We start from the raw sequence: 17,373 nt of genomic DNA on the forward strand, positions 1-17,373 counted from the left end.
GGGAACAGGGACAGGAACGGGAACAGGGACAGGAACCGGGATGGGCGTGCGGGCGCTGCCCGCCTCCCCCAACTGGTACAGCAGCCGCTGCAGCGATGTCAGCAGCGACGGCCGCCTCTTCGGCTTCGCGGCGAGGCACCGCATCTGCCTGCTGGATGTCGCCGCCGCCGCGCCCACGTTTTACGGTACCGGCGCTGCCTTCGCTGTGCGGGGGCTGCGGGGAGGGACCGGCACAGCCTTCCCTGTTCCCCGCACCGTGCAGGGGATGCGGGGGGCTCGGCGGGCTCCGGGCGGCCGTGGGAGGGCTCGGCAGGTTGTGGGGGGCCGTGACGGTCGCTCGCTGTCGCGACAGGGGAGCTGATCGGGCACACGGACCGGATCTCCGGGTTCGCCTTCTGCCACTGCCCCGGGCACGGCGGGCTCTGCGCCAGCAGCTCGGACGATGGAAGCGTCAAAATCTGGGACAGCGGGACCCTGTCGCCGGTGCTGGAGTACAGCCTGCACCAGGTGGGACACGGGACGGGGACTCGCGGGTGTTTCGGGGCTCACACACAAAGCAGGCGAGGCTGCTCAGCCCAAAAGCGAGTTTCAAACAGGTTAATAATCCTGTTTGGCGCTCCGGGGCGCTCTTTGTGCGCAGCCCGCAGCGCTGTTCATCCCTGTAATTAGCTGCTGCTTCACCCAGCTCGCCTAAAATGATCTCAGCAAATTACTATGCCCCCAGGACAGACTAAGTGTGTATTTAAAAAGTTACTGCGGCTCGGGAGTGCCCATCAGCAGCTCCATCCATCCTCTAAAGCCTGAAAGAATGGAGGCACCCAGGGATAAACCACAGTGCTACTCTCAGATGATTTCCCGCTGTTGCTCTGTGTTTAGGTGGCAGTAAAACAGCTCTAAACCTTTCCAATGCTCTTTCTTCAGAATGCCATCTCAGCACTGCACTGGTCCCCTCTTGTGAAAGATCTTATTGTGACTGGTGATGAGAAAGGTGTCATTGTTTGTTACTGGCACAACAGAAACGACAGCCAGCAGTTCTTCCCAGAGCCAAGGACGGTGTTCTGCCTCTCCTGTTCTCCTCATCATGAAAACCTGGTGGCCATTGGGTAAATGCTCATTATTTAATGGTTTGTTTTCCTTATGTTTTGTTTTCTTCTTCTGCAAGAATTTAATTATGAGGTTTTGCTACATGGTTGAAACATAAGTTCTAAGAGATCTTGGTGGCTGTTCTTCTAGTTTTGGAGTAAAACAAATTAGAAATAACATTTAGATTTGATAAACAAAAGCAGAGAAATCTGTAAAAGCATATGGTCCAACCTGGCTTCTCTGTAGTAAGGTGGTAGTGACGCTGGAAAGAGCTTGTAAATCACCTTGGATATTACTCCACAAGCATCCAAGAGTCCCTTCATTAATTTAAATCTCTGCTTTCAGCTACAAGGATGGCATGGTGGTGATAATTGATATCAGCAGGAAGAGAGAAGTCGTGCACCGGCTGAGAGGCCACGAGGATGAAATCCATGGCCTGGCCTGGTGCCCTGTGCCTGGGGAGGAAAGGTTACCTGCTTGGCAGGATGAGCTCCAGGGTAGGTGAACATGATTAACAACTTGTGGAGTAATTTTTAGTTCATGTAAATGTCCTTCTACACTAAATTTTTTACAGAAGGTTTGTAATTAGCTAACCAAGTGATAAATTCAACAAAATCTGATCTGATACAAATCAATATAATTTTCTGCCCATTTTTTATGAAGCTTTGATTTTTAAAGCCTAATAACATGACTTCAATGGTGTTCAGCAGCTCCTTCAGAAGAAAGCAAGGTTCCAAATGGGGAGGTGACACAGGACACAGCCACAAAGAAAGGTTGTTACCTGGCCTCTGGAAGCAAGGATCAAACCATTCGAATATGGAGCTGCACCAGAGGCAGGAGTAAGTAAGAGATAAACAATAACAAGGTGTGGAATAACTCCTGAACTGCAAATTGCCTTTTGTGCTGAAAGCATGGGGAATGTAATTGAAGCTGCAGATTCACAGGACTCCTCTGTTTGTCTTGGTTTGAAAAGACAGGTGTCCTCTAAGGAAGGCAGGAGCCTCCCTTGAAACAGAAAATGCAAAGCCCCTCCCTCTGAATTATTATAATTTTGAAATTAAGGGGCTCTCAGGCAAAGATATGGGAGTAGGAATAACAGTTCTTTACTAGGAAAAAAATTAAAATGCAGTAATACCAAACAACACTGCCAGGGTCAGAACATGACCTGACACCCTGTGGGTCAGGTTGGTGGCAGCAGTCCCATTAAATGGTGGCTGCAGCCCCCTCGCAGTGACAGGTGTGGTTCTTTTGGAGCAGTGATCCTGTACAAGGGGGGACTTTTGTTCTGAAGGTCCAGTGGTGGTGGAGATGGGCCTGAACTTCCTCTGGGAATCCAGTGGGAAAGGCAGGCTGTGGTGTTCCAAACCTCAGATTGTGTCCAGGTAGGAGTGCTTGACTCCTCTCTCTGGACAGAGCATCTCCCAGTGGGATGATGGAATTTTATCAGCCATGCAGGCACACTCAGTGGCCCATGAACAGAAGATATTTTCCAGAGGGAGGATTGGTTGTGGAAGAGATAAGGAAAACTGCCCAGTTAACAGAGGATAACTGCCCCACCTCTAACAGATGGTGATAGAATGCACGCTCAGCCACATGAGTGCATTTGATGCATGAGTGCACAATTCTTGCATTTCCACCCTAAGACACTGAGAATTTGCATGTGTGAGATGCAGTGATGGCTCCTGGTCCTGCAGGTGTGATGACTCTGAAGCTGCCACCCACCAAGAGGAGAGGAGGGGCCGTGGACCCGGCGGTCAAGGAGCGCATCTGGCTGACGGTGCACTGGCCTGTTGGCCACCCCTCAGACCTCCTGTCCAGTGCCTTTGGGTGAGTGGGACACCCAGCAGCAGCTGCAGAGCCACTTGTTCCTGCTGAAGAAATGCTGCGTAGAAAAGACCCCCCCCCTTCTTCCCTCCTGTCCAGTGTTACAGGAGAAAACAGGCCAAGAGTTAGAGTTCAGACATGGAGAAAGTGACTGCTTGTCCCATAATTTGTCCAACAGTCTGAATATTGACTGATAATAGCACTAATTGTGGTTTTGCCCATCTACTGGGACAAAATGGCAGTTTTCAGGTGGAGTTGGGGTGTGTGGATTTTCACAGATGTCTGCAGAATCTATTACTTCTGTATATTTGTCACATAGTCTTTATAGGGCCTGTGTTGTTCTTGTGAAGTGAAGAATTTAAATACATTTCAATTTTGCAGAGGAGAACTGCTCCTTTGGAATTTGACCCAGCCTGGCAAACGCAAGTGGACTCTTCTGGGATCTTCAGAAGGACAGAACCACTCCCGAATTGTGTTCAATCTCAGCTCTGTGAAGCACCAAGACAGAGAGCTCCTTTTTTCCATTTCAATGGACAGAGATGTAAGAACCATTTAAAAATTAGCATAGGAATGCTTCTACAATGCAGTTTGACTGAGTGAGACTAACCCTTCTAGGGCCACGGTATTTCTCTTGAAATGGGTTCATCTTATAAGATAGTTTTCTACCATTTGTCGTGAGCATAGGTTGTGTTTGTTTCTCTTAGTTTATAAGCTCAGTCTCTTACCATGGTGGAGTGAATGCTTATTACATTCTAGACTTGAATAGTAAGCATTTAATGAAAGTTGTTTTCCTCTGTATATCACTTTTAAAAAGCCTGGTTTTCCTTCTTAAAATAATTTAATTGTAGAAACTAATGCATCTATTTTTTATAGGTCTTATTTTAGTCTTTGGTCTTTTACAGGCAGCAGAGTGTCTCCTATATTGAAACTTGGAGAGAAACTTAGTAAAATATATTCATTATGTCCATTCCAGTCTTGCAGCTACTGCAGCCCTGTCTGTGACATGGGAGCCATGGGTGCAGATCACATCCTGCCAAGCCTTGCATTTGACCCTTTGATTCTTTATTTCTCTTCTGCTCTGTTTTTCCTTGTCCTGTGAATCACTCTGTATTTAACCGTTCCTTGTCCCTCTAATATTCTTCAGGTGAAATGCTGGGATCTGTCCACTCTGGATTGCAGCTGGACCATGCCCTCCCTTGGGGGGTTTGTCTACAGCCTTGCCTTCTCCCCCGTGGACTCGGGCTGCCTGGCCATCGGGGTCGGGGACAGCATGATCCGAGTCTGGAATACTCTGTCCATCACCAACACCTATGATGTTAAAACCTTCTGGCAAAGCATAAAGTCCAAGGTTACAGCAGTAAGTGTTGGATTCCTTTTTTCCCCCCCTCTTATGCTTTTCACTCCGTTTTTTCCAAGTATGTTTTTCACTCTGAAGGTTTGTCCCATCTATAAGGGACATATAAGGGACAAATAAGCTAAAGCCATGTTGTTCATTTTATACTCAATTCTTTCTGTGCACAAAACATTTTAGAATCTGGCAGCAAGTTTTTAGATCTATTTACAATCTTAGAAGCTTGCATTTACATCTAGTGGAAATAAGCTGAAGTCCAGATGGCTGTTATGATACTTTTTCACCTTTATCCTCCTTTCTTGCTTTCACCCATGGTTGCCCTTGTTCTGCTAGGAAGTTTGACAGATACAAAAAGCCAATACAACCAACATAGGTGTCTTCAGTTGGGGTTTAACCACTGGTTGGTCAAAAGCTACTGCCTGGCAAAATAGCTGGCAGCTATTTCTGTTTTGTAATGTAGGTATCAAGTAGGATTTTAATTCTTTTACTCCCTTGCATCTTATCCCATCATAACTGGAAGGGGGAAAACCTTTGATACTCAAAGCAGAGTGGTCAAATCAAATGGCTGTGGTTGGAAGGGTGTGTATAAGGTCCTTGTTCATCAGTTTCAGCATTTTCCTTTTGTTTATTATTTAGCAATAAAGTGTTTATAACTTACACATCTTGTGTCTCTTTATATTTTGCTCGCAGTTATCCTGGCATCCAACTAAGGAAGGCTCCTTGGCTTTTGGAACAGATGATGGAAAAGTTGGCATATTTGACACCTTGTCCAGCAGGTGAAAAAGTATTATTCATTATTTCAAATTCATTAGTGTCAGATCTCCTGGTGTGTTACCACTCAGGACTGGTGTGATCTTTCCTGAGGGATGCCTTTGCTGTTAGATGAGTGAGATTAAATTCAAATTAGTCAAACAGGTGGATTTTCAGTACATTTTTCATTTGCATCATGTCTGTGAGCTTCTAAGGTGAACTTGCTTTAAGGTAAACTTAAAATGGCATGACCAGAGATCACCTGTGGGAAGACATCAATTACAGGAAGACTTTACCCAGAAAGGCGTTTGCAGGGAAGGAGAAGCAGCAGGGAGGGGAAGGTCACCAGGAGAATTATGTTACAATTTTAGTAGTGTCCTAGAGCAGATGTTAAAGAAACATGGTTAAGCCATGGCTTTTAGAACACCTGGTGTCTCAAGTATGTTGCTTTGATTTTATCTTTTAATTTCCATTTGCTGAAATCTGACTGCCCCTTCTTCCTTATCTCCCTGCCCAGTGCTAAGAACAAGCCACCTCAGATCTCCAGCACCTACCACAAGAAGACAGTGTACACATTAGCCTGGGGTCCTCCCACTCCTCCTCTGATTTCTGGTGAGTCTTCCAGCACCTTGTGACAAAGCAGAATGTCCATGCAGAGCACCCAGATGCCAGGAAGCTGCTATTCCCTCCCTTCCTAGGAGAGGAGCCCATTTGCTTGGAGTCAATCCTTTGGAACAGCTAAGAATGTGTTCTGTTTGAGGACTTTTAACAGTTTTAACAGCAAGGCTAGAAATTCTGGCAGTTTGTAAATTCTGGTACCTTCAGCAAATAGTTTTGAGTAGTGCCCCACACCTCTGGGTTGGCTTCAGGCTGTTCCAGGCCAGGAGCTTCACAGGCTTCGTGCAGCAATTGCATCAAACCAAATACAGGTTCCAGAGTTTCTGCCATTTGAACTTTAGCCCTTCTTACACAACTTGGATTTTTTTTTCTTTTAGGGATCAAAATTTAAAGGGAATTTTATTGGTTTTGGTGCTATGAAGGATCTGTTGGTAGAAATGAGAACTCCTTTTAGAGGGTTGTACTGTGAGAATTTCCTGCTGCTGGACCACAGGCAATTGAAGGATGTATATTGCTTTTTGAATTAATGCTTTGATTTATAGTGGGAGAGATTAGTTCTGTGAAGAAGAACAGAGTGTAATTAGCTCTTTCTCTGTTGGATAGGAGAAGAAAGTGAACAGCCTTCTGTAACTTTATATAGTTGTGCTGGAGAAGGAATTGTTTTTCAACACAATCCCTGGAAACTTAATGGAGAAGCAAATGACATCAACAAAGTCATCAGAGACACCAATTCAATCAAAGTGAGTATGAATTTGAGGGGTTTTATGGATTCATAATAATCACACCAGAGTTTTCATGGCCTTGTAATTCTAAGTTTCTGATTTTGCCTTTTTGATGTATCTGTAACAAAAAACTTGAACCCTTCAGTCTCCAGGGATGAACTTCAGTGACACTGACTCAAACTATGTAGAGTTTATATATTTATGTCTGAAGAGAGTGGTTAGTATTTTTTTTCTCCTGGTGTCAACATGGCACATCTTTTTTCTGGCATCAGTTGCTTCATTTTTTACACTGTGATTTGAAATGATCATATTTAGGTATCTGAGTTGTAAATTGTATGTAGCTTTTATCTGAATTCAAATGAATAGGGATAGTGAAATGTAAACTTTGGTTTCTTTTGAAGTGTGAAAGAATTTGCTTGCAGTGTCTAGTCCTTTCCAAGGAGTGTAAGGATATGAAACTTCCATGTCCTACTGGAATCCAGACAAAACTTCAAAATATTTCTCAGAACTAAACAACAATAAAAACCAATCATTGGTTCTTGCATCAGTAATTTCAGTCTTAATTGCTCAGATTTATGCCACTGCTACAAAAGCAATGGATACTGTTATGACTTTTCATTTTGCAGACTAATTGCAGCTCTGTCCAGTTGCCAGCTTTGCTCTGTGGAATGTATGTGAGAGAGATTTAAGAGATTTTGGCAATAATTGTGTCTTCTTTCTGCAGCACAAGCTGCCTGCACGGACAGAGGTCAGCTGGAAACCAGATGGCAAACTCCTGGCTCTTGGCAATGAGGATGGGTAGGTCCCACTTGTGGGTTCAGGTGGTGTCTGCTGATCTTGACTTCAGTCACTGTGATGAAGCAAAAGTATTTTTTGTTGCCCTGGTTTGTCTCTGTTCTTTCACTGCTGATGTGTTTGAATTATGATAATATAGAATTCCCTGCTGTTATTTGTTGTAGCTGCTCTTGGCATGGAGGATCCTCATTATCACATTAAATTCTATTTCAAGGATCCACTCATGGTTGAAATGCACTTTTGCTGATCAATGAAACCAGGGTTTGAGTTAGTTCCAGAAAGCACAAACTCAGTTACTTTATTTCACATGCTCCAATCCTGCTCATGCAAGATAACAAAAAAGTTCCCATTTCACCAACTACTGAAATTCTTACACTGTTGTTCTTACATTTCAGCTCAATTGAAATATTTCAGGCACCAAATTTGAAGTTGCTCTGCACAATCCAGCAGCACCACAAACTGATCAATGCCATCCGTTGGCACCACGAGCACGGGACCCAGCCAGAGCTGAGTTATTTGATAGCTTCAGGCTCCATCAATGCCACCATTTATGTGCATAATCTGAAGAGTGTTGTAGGTAACAGTTTGCAGATTATATTCCAAATCTTGGCATCATTTTTTTTTTGTTTATTTCTGTTTTGTCTTTCTGTCTGTCCTCAATAATTTTTCTTTTTCCTTTCAGAGAACTCTTCAGAAAATCCTTTGACAATAACGGAGCCTTTTCGAACTCTGGCTGGGCACACAGCTAAAATCACAAGTCTTTCTTGGAGTCCCCACCACCAGGGAAGATTGGTGTCTGCTTGCTATGATGGCACTGCACAGGTATTGTCCAAAGCACCTCAGAATTGTATTTCAAACCGTCCATTCCACAGCTGATCAAAGAGCAAAACTTGTTTTTGTGAGATAAACTATTGAAGTACTGCAAGTTTACCTTTGCTAACCATCTGGTTCTGGATACCTGATATGCAGATTATGTTGTGATTTGTGAATTGATTTGTAAGTGCTATCATTAAGGTTTTCATATTACCATTTTTGGATCCTTAGAAAAGAAAGATATTGGGCAGCTATATCAATGCAAACAAAGGAAGCCATGCATTTTCTCTGTGTGCATGTTGATGTTTGAAATACCCCTGCAAAATCCCAAAAGACAAGCTCCTACCTGTGCAAATCATGAGAAAATCAGAGTATCAGGTGCAGAAGTGACTTTGAGCAATTGCATTTCTTTCTTGTTGCCCAGGTGTGGGATGTGATGAAGGAGGAGCCACTCTGCAACTACCGAGGGCACCAGGGCCGCCTGCTGAGTGTGCAGTGGTCCCCAGTGGAGCCAGACTGTGTTTATACAGGGGCAGATGATTTCTCTGTTCACAAATGGCACATCTCCAAGCAGGAGCACACAAGGCCTCCTCAGGGTGAGTGTATTCAAATAGAAGATCTTCCCTGAGGTGATGTTGGAGCTGAGAATTGGGAGTTGTCATGTTGAATTCCAAATCTGCCTCTTCCTCTTCAGGAATAAACTGTATCTCGGTTTAAATTGAGTAATCTTATTTGGAAACTCAATGTTGATCCTGAGATATGGGCAGTTAATACACTATATTTTGCACTTTTTAATTTTGCACCTTTTGCACCTAGGCAAAAAGAGTATAGAATTAGAGAAGAAAAGAAGTATACAGCCAAAAGTCAAAGCCAAGAAGAAGAAAAAGCCTGTAGGCAAGAGTCCAGGCAAGCAGGATGCAAATGATGCCATGAATGGAGATGAGAGCATGAAGGAAATGCTGCTGGAGGAAAATGGAGTGTCAGACCACGAAGGAGAAAAAGAAGCCCAGGAGGCAGAGTTGGCTGATAAAGTCTCTGTGACTGGTAATAATCAAATCCTCTTAGTTCAATGTTTCCCAGACTGTTCAGCCCTCAGAGCATCACCAAGTTTAATTTTCATGCAGATTTTCTCATTGTTTGGTTTTATTGAAATTGTCCACTTGAAGCAAAAAGGCTCTAGAATGCCTTTGATAATTTTCTAGACCAGTCTGGGACTTAACTGTCATTAGATAACAAGATTCTGCCTTCATGGACAGAGTTACTGTGTTTGGCTTGAAACAATGTCATTTTTGATCACCATCAATAAATGTTATAATACTGATGGATCTTTGGTGTCTCTTGACATCTCATTTAGCCTTCTGACAATTGTCTGTTTTCTTGATATTTGCTTTCCCTAAAAAGCTGTTAAATTCTGTGGCAAAGCAAAGCTTGGTTTCTGTCTATTTCAAAATTAACGTAACAGAATGTGAATATGTGAATTATTCTGTGTGCATTTCCATTCATTGCTTTTCCTTTTTTTTTTAAATCACAGTGTCCAGGGATACATCTTCATCTGCGTGTGATTATTCTGCACTCAGCTTGCCAAAGCCTTCTGTGACCCAGAAAGCTGCTCCTGTGAAAAAGGATCTACCTAAAGAGAAACCAAGTTAGTATGTTTCAGGGATTTATAACAGTCCTGTACCAAGGCAGAGTTCCCCATTCTAGACTTGTTTGACTGCAGCTTCCCTTCCTAATGTGACACCAAATTATTGTCAGAGAAAGAAAAGGGTGCTTTTGGAATAATTTGAGGGGTTCTGCTGTAAATGCAGCAGCAGTGACTAAAATTGTCTGATTTTTCAGCTCCTGATGCCTCTCTGAAGAAGAGGAAGCCTCGTTCTATTCTGCCCTTCAGCACATTAATGGATCACAGATCAAAAGAAGAATTGCATCAGGACTGCTTGAGGCTGGCTGCATGCCTGAAAACTAAAGGTACCAGTATGAAATTCTAAATACTTAAAGGGTAGGTGCTCTCAAAATCAAGTGTTCAGGGACTTAATTTCAACCACAGCACTTTTTTTTTAAATCCTCACCTTTATCAAAGAGAGTGACTTGGTGTGATATCAAACTTAGATCTGAGTGTTGACCAGCAAATTATTAAATCTGCTGCACAGGAAAGAAAGTAGAAGACAGAATTATTTGCCAGCACTTGAGTGCTACAGTGACTTGGCACATTCCTGTTCCCAGCTTTGTGTTAAATCCTAAATAGTCATTCTTTTTATCTGGTTTAGATAATAATGAAGATGTGTCCCCTGACCTCAAGGATTGCATCCACTTGGGGCTGTTCACCGACAGGGATTCTCTGCACAAGATGATTGATATGGAAGGTAAGTGGCATAAAGAATATGTGCCCTGTAACTGTTATATTCAAGTAGGAAACAAATTGGGGGAAATGCTTTAGTTTTCTTTACTTTGGATTACAGTCTAGGATTAAGAATGAAGCTCTGTGTGAGAAGAATATACATCTTTTTCCCAGATAATGTTTACATCTTTCAGATGTAAACCTGCCTTATCTTGACTTTGAATTATTTCCCTTTTGCCAAGCTATTTTACTGTGACAAACGATGCTGATGGGAAATGTGTTTGCTTCCAACAGGAAAGCACCACTTGGAGAATGGGCATGCAGAGCTCTTCCAGCAGCTCATGCTGTGGAAAGGAGACATGAAGGGTGTGCTGCAGGCAGCTGCTGAGAGGGGGCAGCTCACAGACCAGCTGGTAGCCATGGCACCCATGGGTAGGTTTGCTCTAGCACCACATGAACTGCTGGCATTGGCTGCCAAGGTCCCCTCATTCTGGTGGTTCTGGACAGAAACTCAGAATTAGTTCTTTGTGATATGATTAGCAGTCCTTACAGCTTGCTGCTGGTTTAAATGTGCTTTTAAGTTACTGTACTGGCAGTGAATGTTCAAGCCTTAGTTTTGCCCTGCTTCATTGACTTGTGTTAGGGTGGTCAAGAAATAAAAACTAACCTGGGGCAGAGAGGTACAGATTGGAGAAACCAGTGATGGTATCACCCAGGAATTCTTCCAGTCATGAAACTGCCTCCAATGGTGTTGCCTTCTCTTTTGCAGTTGGATACCAGGCCTGGGTGTGGACAGTGGAAGCCTTTGCCAAGCAGCTGTGTTTTCAGGAGCAGTATGTGAAGGCTGCCTCCCATCTCCTGTCCATCCACAAAGTCTATGAGGCTATTGAGCTCCTGAAAGTGAACAATTTTTACAGGTTGCTGTATACTTATGTTTAGCACTTTATCTTGGTTTTTTTTTTTTTTTTTTGTGGGGTAGATTGAGCATTTTGGTTCACTCTTTGCACACAGATTAACTTTTCTGTCTGGTTTCCCTTGTGTGCATTAGGGAAGCAATTGTAATGGCCAAGGCCAGGCTGAGACCAGAAGATCCAGTTCTGAAGGAGCTCTACACCAGCTGGGCAGCTCTGCTGGAGAAAGATGGCCATTATTCCATGGCTGCCAAATGGTGAGTGCTGCTGGGGAGAAGAAAGACAGAATTGGTTCCATGCCTCAAACAAAGAAGGTTCTTGGTTTTGTATCAGTTGAAATCTGTTACCTGGTCTGGTTGTCTGAGGTGCTTTCTGAGTCTGATCTCACAAAATTTCCTCTAATGTAGGTGGGAAGAGAAGCTCCAGAGAGCAGTTCAGAGCAGAAAGCCCAAATGCCATGTTATAATAGAGCCATCTCTTTCCACAGACATTACTGGAAGTTTTTGAAAAATAATCTAGCAAGGCTAATATTAGGTTGTCTACAAAAAGGCTGTGTGAGATTTCCAACTTTTCCACTGGAAACATGCAGTGCAGCAGTTCATCTTGAGTTTCTTGAAGCCTTAGCTAATATCCTGGTCATTGGGGTATCCTGCTCCAGCTGGAGTGTTTTAACTCTGTGATTACCAAAATTACTAATACCCCTTGAAATATTTTGGCTGGAGCAGTGTCCTCTGCTTGATGCTGATTTCAGTTCTGGCATTTTTGTGGGTATCTCTCTTGTGAAAGGATTTGAATGAAACCCAGAGAAATGCAGTAGGGACAAACAGCTGTATATAACCTTTGTCTCCTGAATCTGTTTAGTTTTATTGCTCATCCAAGCCATGTGTGGCATGCAGACCATCAGGGATTTCAGTCCTGAATTTAAGGCTGTGTGACTTCCCTTTTGTGGCTTTGCATCAGATAGTTCACCATATGTCTGTAGTAAACTTGGATAAGAAAAAGTGATGAGAGCTCTGAGAACCTGTGGAAAATCCAGGGTCATCTTCATTTGTGTATTTATGCTACTGTGTTACAATACAATTTTAAAGCTATTTTAGTACCAATCAGCTTGTTTTGCTTTTATCTTTTTCAGTTATTTGGGAGCTTCCTCACCCTATGATGCAGTTAAAGTGTTGTCAAAAAAGGGAGATGTGGCATCTCTTAAAACTGCTGCTGAGCTTGCTCTGATATCTGGGGAGGAGGAGTTGTCAGCAACTTTATCTTTGAGATGTGCCCAAGACCTTCTGTTATCCAGGAACTGGGTGGGAGCTCAGGAAGTCCTTCAGCAGCACAAAACTTTATTTGTGAGTCTGGTCCTTTCCTTTCCACCTTCTTCAGTGTTGTCTCTCTACAGATTAACACAACTTGGCCCCAGTTCTCATTTCTTCATAGTCCTCAGTTGGTCCTTTGGGCTGGTTTTGCTTCAAAATATTTTTCTGGGAGTATATTGGAATGACCCTATGGAATGGTCATGGTGAGGAGGCATGTAGACTCTGTGCTTGTTGTTATATGGGAGGTTGTAGAGAAAAGTGGGATTCTTTGAAGTGCAATACTGATCATGAAAAGAAAGAAATTAAGTATTTGCTATTTATATTAAAGGAACAAATGAGCCAACTCTAAGTCCAGCTGCTGGATGCTTAGATTTGAAATGTTTTTGTGGACTGAAAAGCAGGTGGCTGCCTTGGCTTGCTCTGAGGTTTCCTTCTGACTTCCCTTGGGCTCTGTCACCAAGGAGCTGCTCCCAGGCTTGATGTTCTGAAGTCACTCTACCTGCTGTGGTCAGCAAGGGATTGTTTGTATGGTTGCAACAGCTCAGTGCTTTTTTTTTCCCTCCTTGTTAAAGGGACAGAGACTGGTTTTCTGCCTGAATGAGCTGCTCTGCAGCTGCCTCAGTGAGAGGAATCCCTGTGAGAAAAAGAGCCCTGTGCCCCCCTGTTACCACAGCTGGGAGCTGAACAGAGAGGCCCCATTTTTGGACATGGTGACACAAGTGTGGCAGAATGTGCTGGGCATGGACACCACTGAAAAAGCCACCTGTGCACAAGAGCAGCTTGGCAGGATTGAGCATCCTCCTTCAACCAGCAACACACACCCAAAGCAGGTAAATGGAATTTGATCTGTGCAGGCACAAATCCTTACTTGGGGATGGGCAGTAAACCCAGCCACTCTGTGGTGTTGCAGCAGCCATTCCCAGGGAGCTGATGTCTGCTTTCTGATGGGGGTTTAGTCTGGGAGAGAGATGATCAGCTGCTGGGACAGTTTGTGTAGCCACCAGTTTGTTTCTGTGCAGGGTAAGAACTAACACAGGGTGTTGGGATCAGCACTGAGGTCACTGAGATGTGCTGGATGGGAGTGATGGACAGAGCTGAGTAGTCTCAGCAGTGATTCTGTTAGGGGAGGAAGGGCTGCTTGTTGGCAAATTACTTTGCAAGGTCTGTCCATGGACTGGTGCTCCTGCAGCTCTTCTCTGTGACCACAGTGAGTCACTGCTCCCCCTTCTCATCTGTTTGCTGAGACACAAGTCTGATTTTACAGCTCCAGGTGATGTAGAAATGCTCTGCCCCCTGCATGAAGGAGACTGTAAATTGCATTGTCACTAAAATTGCTTTTGGTCAAGTCGTGTGCGTCTGGGCTCTCCCACAGTTGTCATAAGCTCACACTTTGCAATAAAACTATTAACTGTGTTCTCTGGTGCTTCCTCTAGGTGCTTTTCCATATCTCCCATGACCTGGCCCTTGCAGCCCTGAGCTGTCACTTGGGTATGTGGGATGAGGCAGTGAAAAGTATTCTTGGGGCTGTGAGCCGCAGCTTGGATGCTGGGAATTTCACTCTGATGCAGGAGATTTGCAGTATCATCCTTCCTGAGGGTGAGTCTCTTCTTGTGTCTCTTCTGGCACTGACAGGGTCTTTCCTGCCAGCACAGTGTGTCCATTAATGTTCCAAAATAATGTTTGGAAGCAGCAAGACATAGACATGTCTGTGGAAACTTGTGGAATTTGGTTAGTGCAAAGGCCACTGGGCAGTGAAAATTGTTGACTGTGGGAGGAAGCTCCGCTGTGTCACATGGTGGGAGTGATGTAGGAAACTGAGTTCTTTTCTGTGAGGGACACATTAGAATGCTGTGTGCATTTCACAGCAACACATACTCCAACTTGTTCTCTATTCTTTGTAGGTTATGCAGTGCATTTATGTTGTGGCTTGTGATTATGTGACTCTTGTGTTTTGCAGCTTGAGACCAAGGAAGTTTGCTGTAGCTGATGAGAACAGTTTAGCTAGAACAGAATATTGTGTCATATAACATGCCAAAGATGTTTTTATTTTCATAGTTTGTGCACTGCTCTGCCAGCATCTGAGTAAATCCCTGATTTAGGTTTCCAGGGTTTCCTGGTTCATTTACCAGATCTGCTCATTGTCTTTGGAAAGTTCCATGAACTATTTGTAATCCTTTTCTCATTATTAGGCTGTGATGACCTGAGAGACAAACTGGACAGCACAAATTCTCAGAGCATGGATGCCTGCAGGAGTCTGGAGGGCTTTGTGGCTTACAGACAGCTCTATAACCTGTGGTGGAACTCACCCAAAGACTCCCTTGGCCTGCAGAAGGCTGTGTTGGGTCCCAGTGAGCAGACAGCTCTTGAGAAGAGCTGTGTTTCAGGTGACCCAACCCCTGAGGAAACGGTTCAGACTGCAGCTGAGATGGGTGAAAACCTCTGCAGTACAACTGAAGTTTCCAAGGGTGAGACACAGAGTGACTCAAGAACTGATTCAGTTGGTGTGGCAGACAGACAGTCAGCACTGAAGGGTTGCCAAGTGCTCCTTTCAGAAGAGATGGCTGCCTTGCAGAACACCCAGAGGGACATAGCTGAGGTGCAGGAGACTTTAGCAGAGATGATCCGCCAGCATCAGCAGCAGAGGAACAATCTCCAGGAAAACACAAATGGCAACAGCCAGGGAAGCAACCTGGAACAGAATTCAGAGACTGAATCAGACAAACCATGCTCTGACAGCAACCAGATGAATTGGTAAGACTCAGCACAGGAATGAGAGTGTTGAAGAGTGTTGCTTTTTTGTGTGTTTGTGCAGGAAATCCCTTGTTTTGCCTAGACTGCCTCTAATCTCCAGGAACACTTGAATATAGAGCTCAGAAATCTTGCATTTCCCCTGGGCTGAACCACCACATGCATAAACTCAGTGCAGCTGAAGAGTTTTGTGATGCATGAGGTGTTGTCACAGTGAATAAACAGGACAGGTTGAAAAAGGGAGGATAATGAAAAGGCTGAGCATGATCTACTAGTTTTCTGTGTTGAACATTGGTTTGGGAGTTTGGCAAGAATGAGGTAGAGCATAAACCACTCAGCCAGTTCTCTCCTGTGCTCCTTGTCCAGGAGGGAGGCTGCACAGTCACCTAACAAAAGAGTTACTCATGACACCTGCTCTTCTCTTGACAGCAAAGATGAAGCAAAGCAACCAGTTACACTCCCTGAGCTCACAAAGCAGCTTCTGAATGCAAAGCAGAAATTAGCTGAATTCCCAGACAATTTAAAGGTAAGTTTTCAGAAGAGCCATTGCAGTTCTGAAAAAAGTCATTCTGTAAGGGCAGCCTTATCACAGAACCCCTTTCATAGAGAAAGGAACAGAGACATCCCTTGTGATCCTGTGGCAGTTCTGAGAGAGAACTGACACATGGCAGCAGGGTGGTGTTGGTGCTTTTCTTTCAAGTATAATTTTCCCCATGCAATTGGAAAGCAAAGCTAAAGCTACTGTGGGGGGGAACTCAGTGAGATATCCTGTATGGATCATGCCATGCATTTTAAGAGTAATCCTTTGCTACTTATGTATGAAAAAAATTATAAACAATGAAATCAAAAATTTAAACTATAAAATGACTTTTATAGATAAAGAACTGTAGAAAGTACACATAACACATTCAAAAACATGTAACCATGGTGATTGGGCAAGAGGGGGCAAACCTGGATAAATGTGAAGAGAAAATGCATCTGACTCTTCTGAGAATGCTACAAAGCCTTGTCTTTAGAGAGCTGCCTGATGATGTTGAAGCACTGTAATATAGACTGTAGACATCACCTCATGGTCCTTTTTTGCAGGTCTTCCCCTTCCCTGATGTGCTGGAGTGCTGCCTGGTGCTCCTTCACCTGGGATCCCAGTGTCCTCCCGAGCTGCAGGAACAGGCTCTGGCTCTCCTGAGGAACCACGGTGGTGCTGCTGTTTACAAAAAGGCTGCCAGGAGCTTCTTGACATGACAGTGGGGACCAAAGTGCCTCCCTTGAGCTGCCTCCTGCTACTGAACACTAAGGCTGCTCTTTCTTCAAGTGAAGGCTTCTTTTGATGGCTGTGGCTGTTACTGATACAAAATGTCAGGTTTATACACATCCACTTGTGCTCATCCACTGATACTTATTTAAGGAGACTGTTAGAAAACTGAAAAGCAGTAGTGAACTGTTATAACTGATTTTTGTATAGCTTTTTTTTATTGGTTGGACACTATGCTATTGAAAGCTCTTGCTGTTTACATGCAAGAGAAAGTTTTGAGCAGCTGTGTAGTCTTTCAGCAGAGGAGGAAGAGTAGCTGCCCTCAGGAAAATCAATGGTTTCTGTATGCAAACTGACCCTTAGGCCAGTATTGTTCTTAAAAGCTTTCTGAGTTTATTTTCTCTCCTTTAAATAAAGTCTTCTACCACCATGAATTGGTATTTAATTTGATGTATAGAAATAAGTTCTCTGGAATGGTGCTGTTCTAGAAAGTGCCAAAACCAATCTTGGATTTTGCAGTTTTGAACATGGAGTATTTTCACCAGTCTTACAGCTTACTTAAAGGCTTTGTCTTGTTAGAAAAACTAACTTCTATGAAGAGCACAAGGGTGCAATAAGCCTTAGTGAACACAGCATCTGTCTGAGTAATTTTCAGAAGCAAGGTTTTAAATGCGGCACAAAAAGTTGATGGGGGGAAGTGTGCATCATGAATTTAGAAAGTTTCAGTACAGTAAAGATAATATTGTTTAAGAATTAAAAGGAGGAGTAATGGATTTTTAGATCAGAAGCTGTTCCAGATTCTTCCAGCCAAAATGCAAACTTCTGACAGATTTCCTGCCTCAACCTGAGTAAAGCCTC

At 43.7% G+C, this 17,373-nt stretch overlaps 1 protein-coding gene across 1 annotated transcript; it reads left to right on the top strand.

The window, feature by feature from the left end:
* The first annotated feature begins 10 nt into the window (after positions 1–10).
* Positions 11–16,949, top strand: GEMIN5 (gem nuclear organelle associated protein 5). Its single transcript, XM_058034963.1, has 28 exons — positions 11–185; positions 353–507; positions 922–1,103; positions 1,429–1,580; positions 1,794–1,922; positions 2,778–2,910; positions 3,289–3,448; positions 4,052–4,264; positions 4,949–5,034; positions 5,526–5,620; positions 6,230–6,366; positions 7,073–7,146; positions 7,539–7,720; positions 7,826–7,965; positions 8,381–8,552; positions 8,773–9,000; positions 9,488–9,601; positions 9,796–9,924; positions 10,224–10,319; positions 10,589–10,726; positions 11,064–11,211; positions 11,343–11,462; positions 12,338–12,548; positions 13,088–13,345; positions 13,949–14,111; positions 14,705–15,266; positions 15,693–15,789; positions 16,350–16,949. The coding sequence occupies exons 1-28, from the start codon at positions 41–43 to the stop codon at positions 16,503–16,505; spliced, it is 4,575 nt and encodes a 1,524-aa protein (XP_057890946.1). The 5' UTR covers positions 11–40; the 3' UTR covers positions 16,506–16,949.
* Positions 16,950–17,373: the final 424 nt, after the last annotated feature.

Source organism: Melospiza georgiana, chromosome 15 (genome assembly GCF_028018845.1).
Source record: "Melospiza georgiana isolate bMelGeo1 chromosome 15, bMelGeo1.pri, whole genome shotgun sequence".
Classification (NCBI taxonomy): Eukaryota; Metazoa; Chordata; class Aves; order Passeriformes; family Passerellidae; genus Melospiza; species Melospiza georgiana.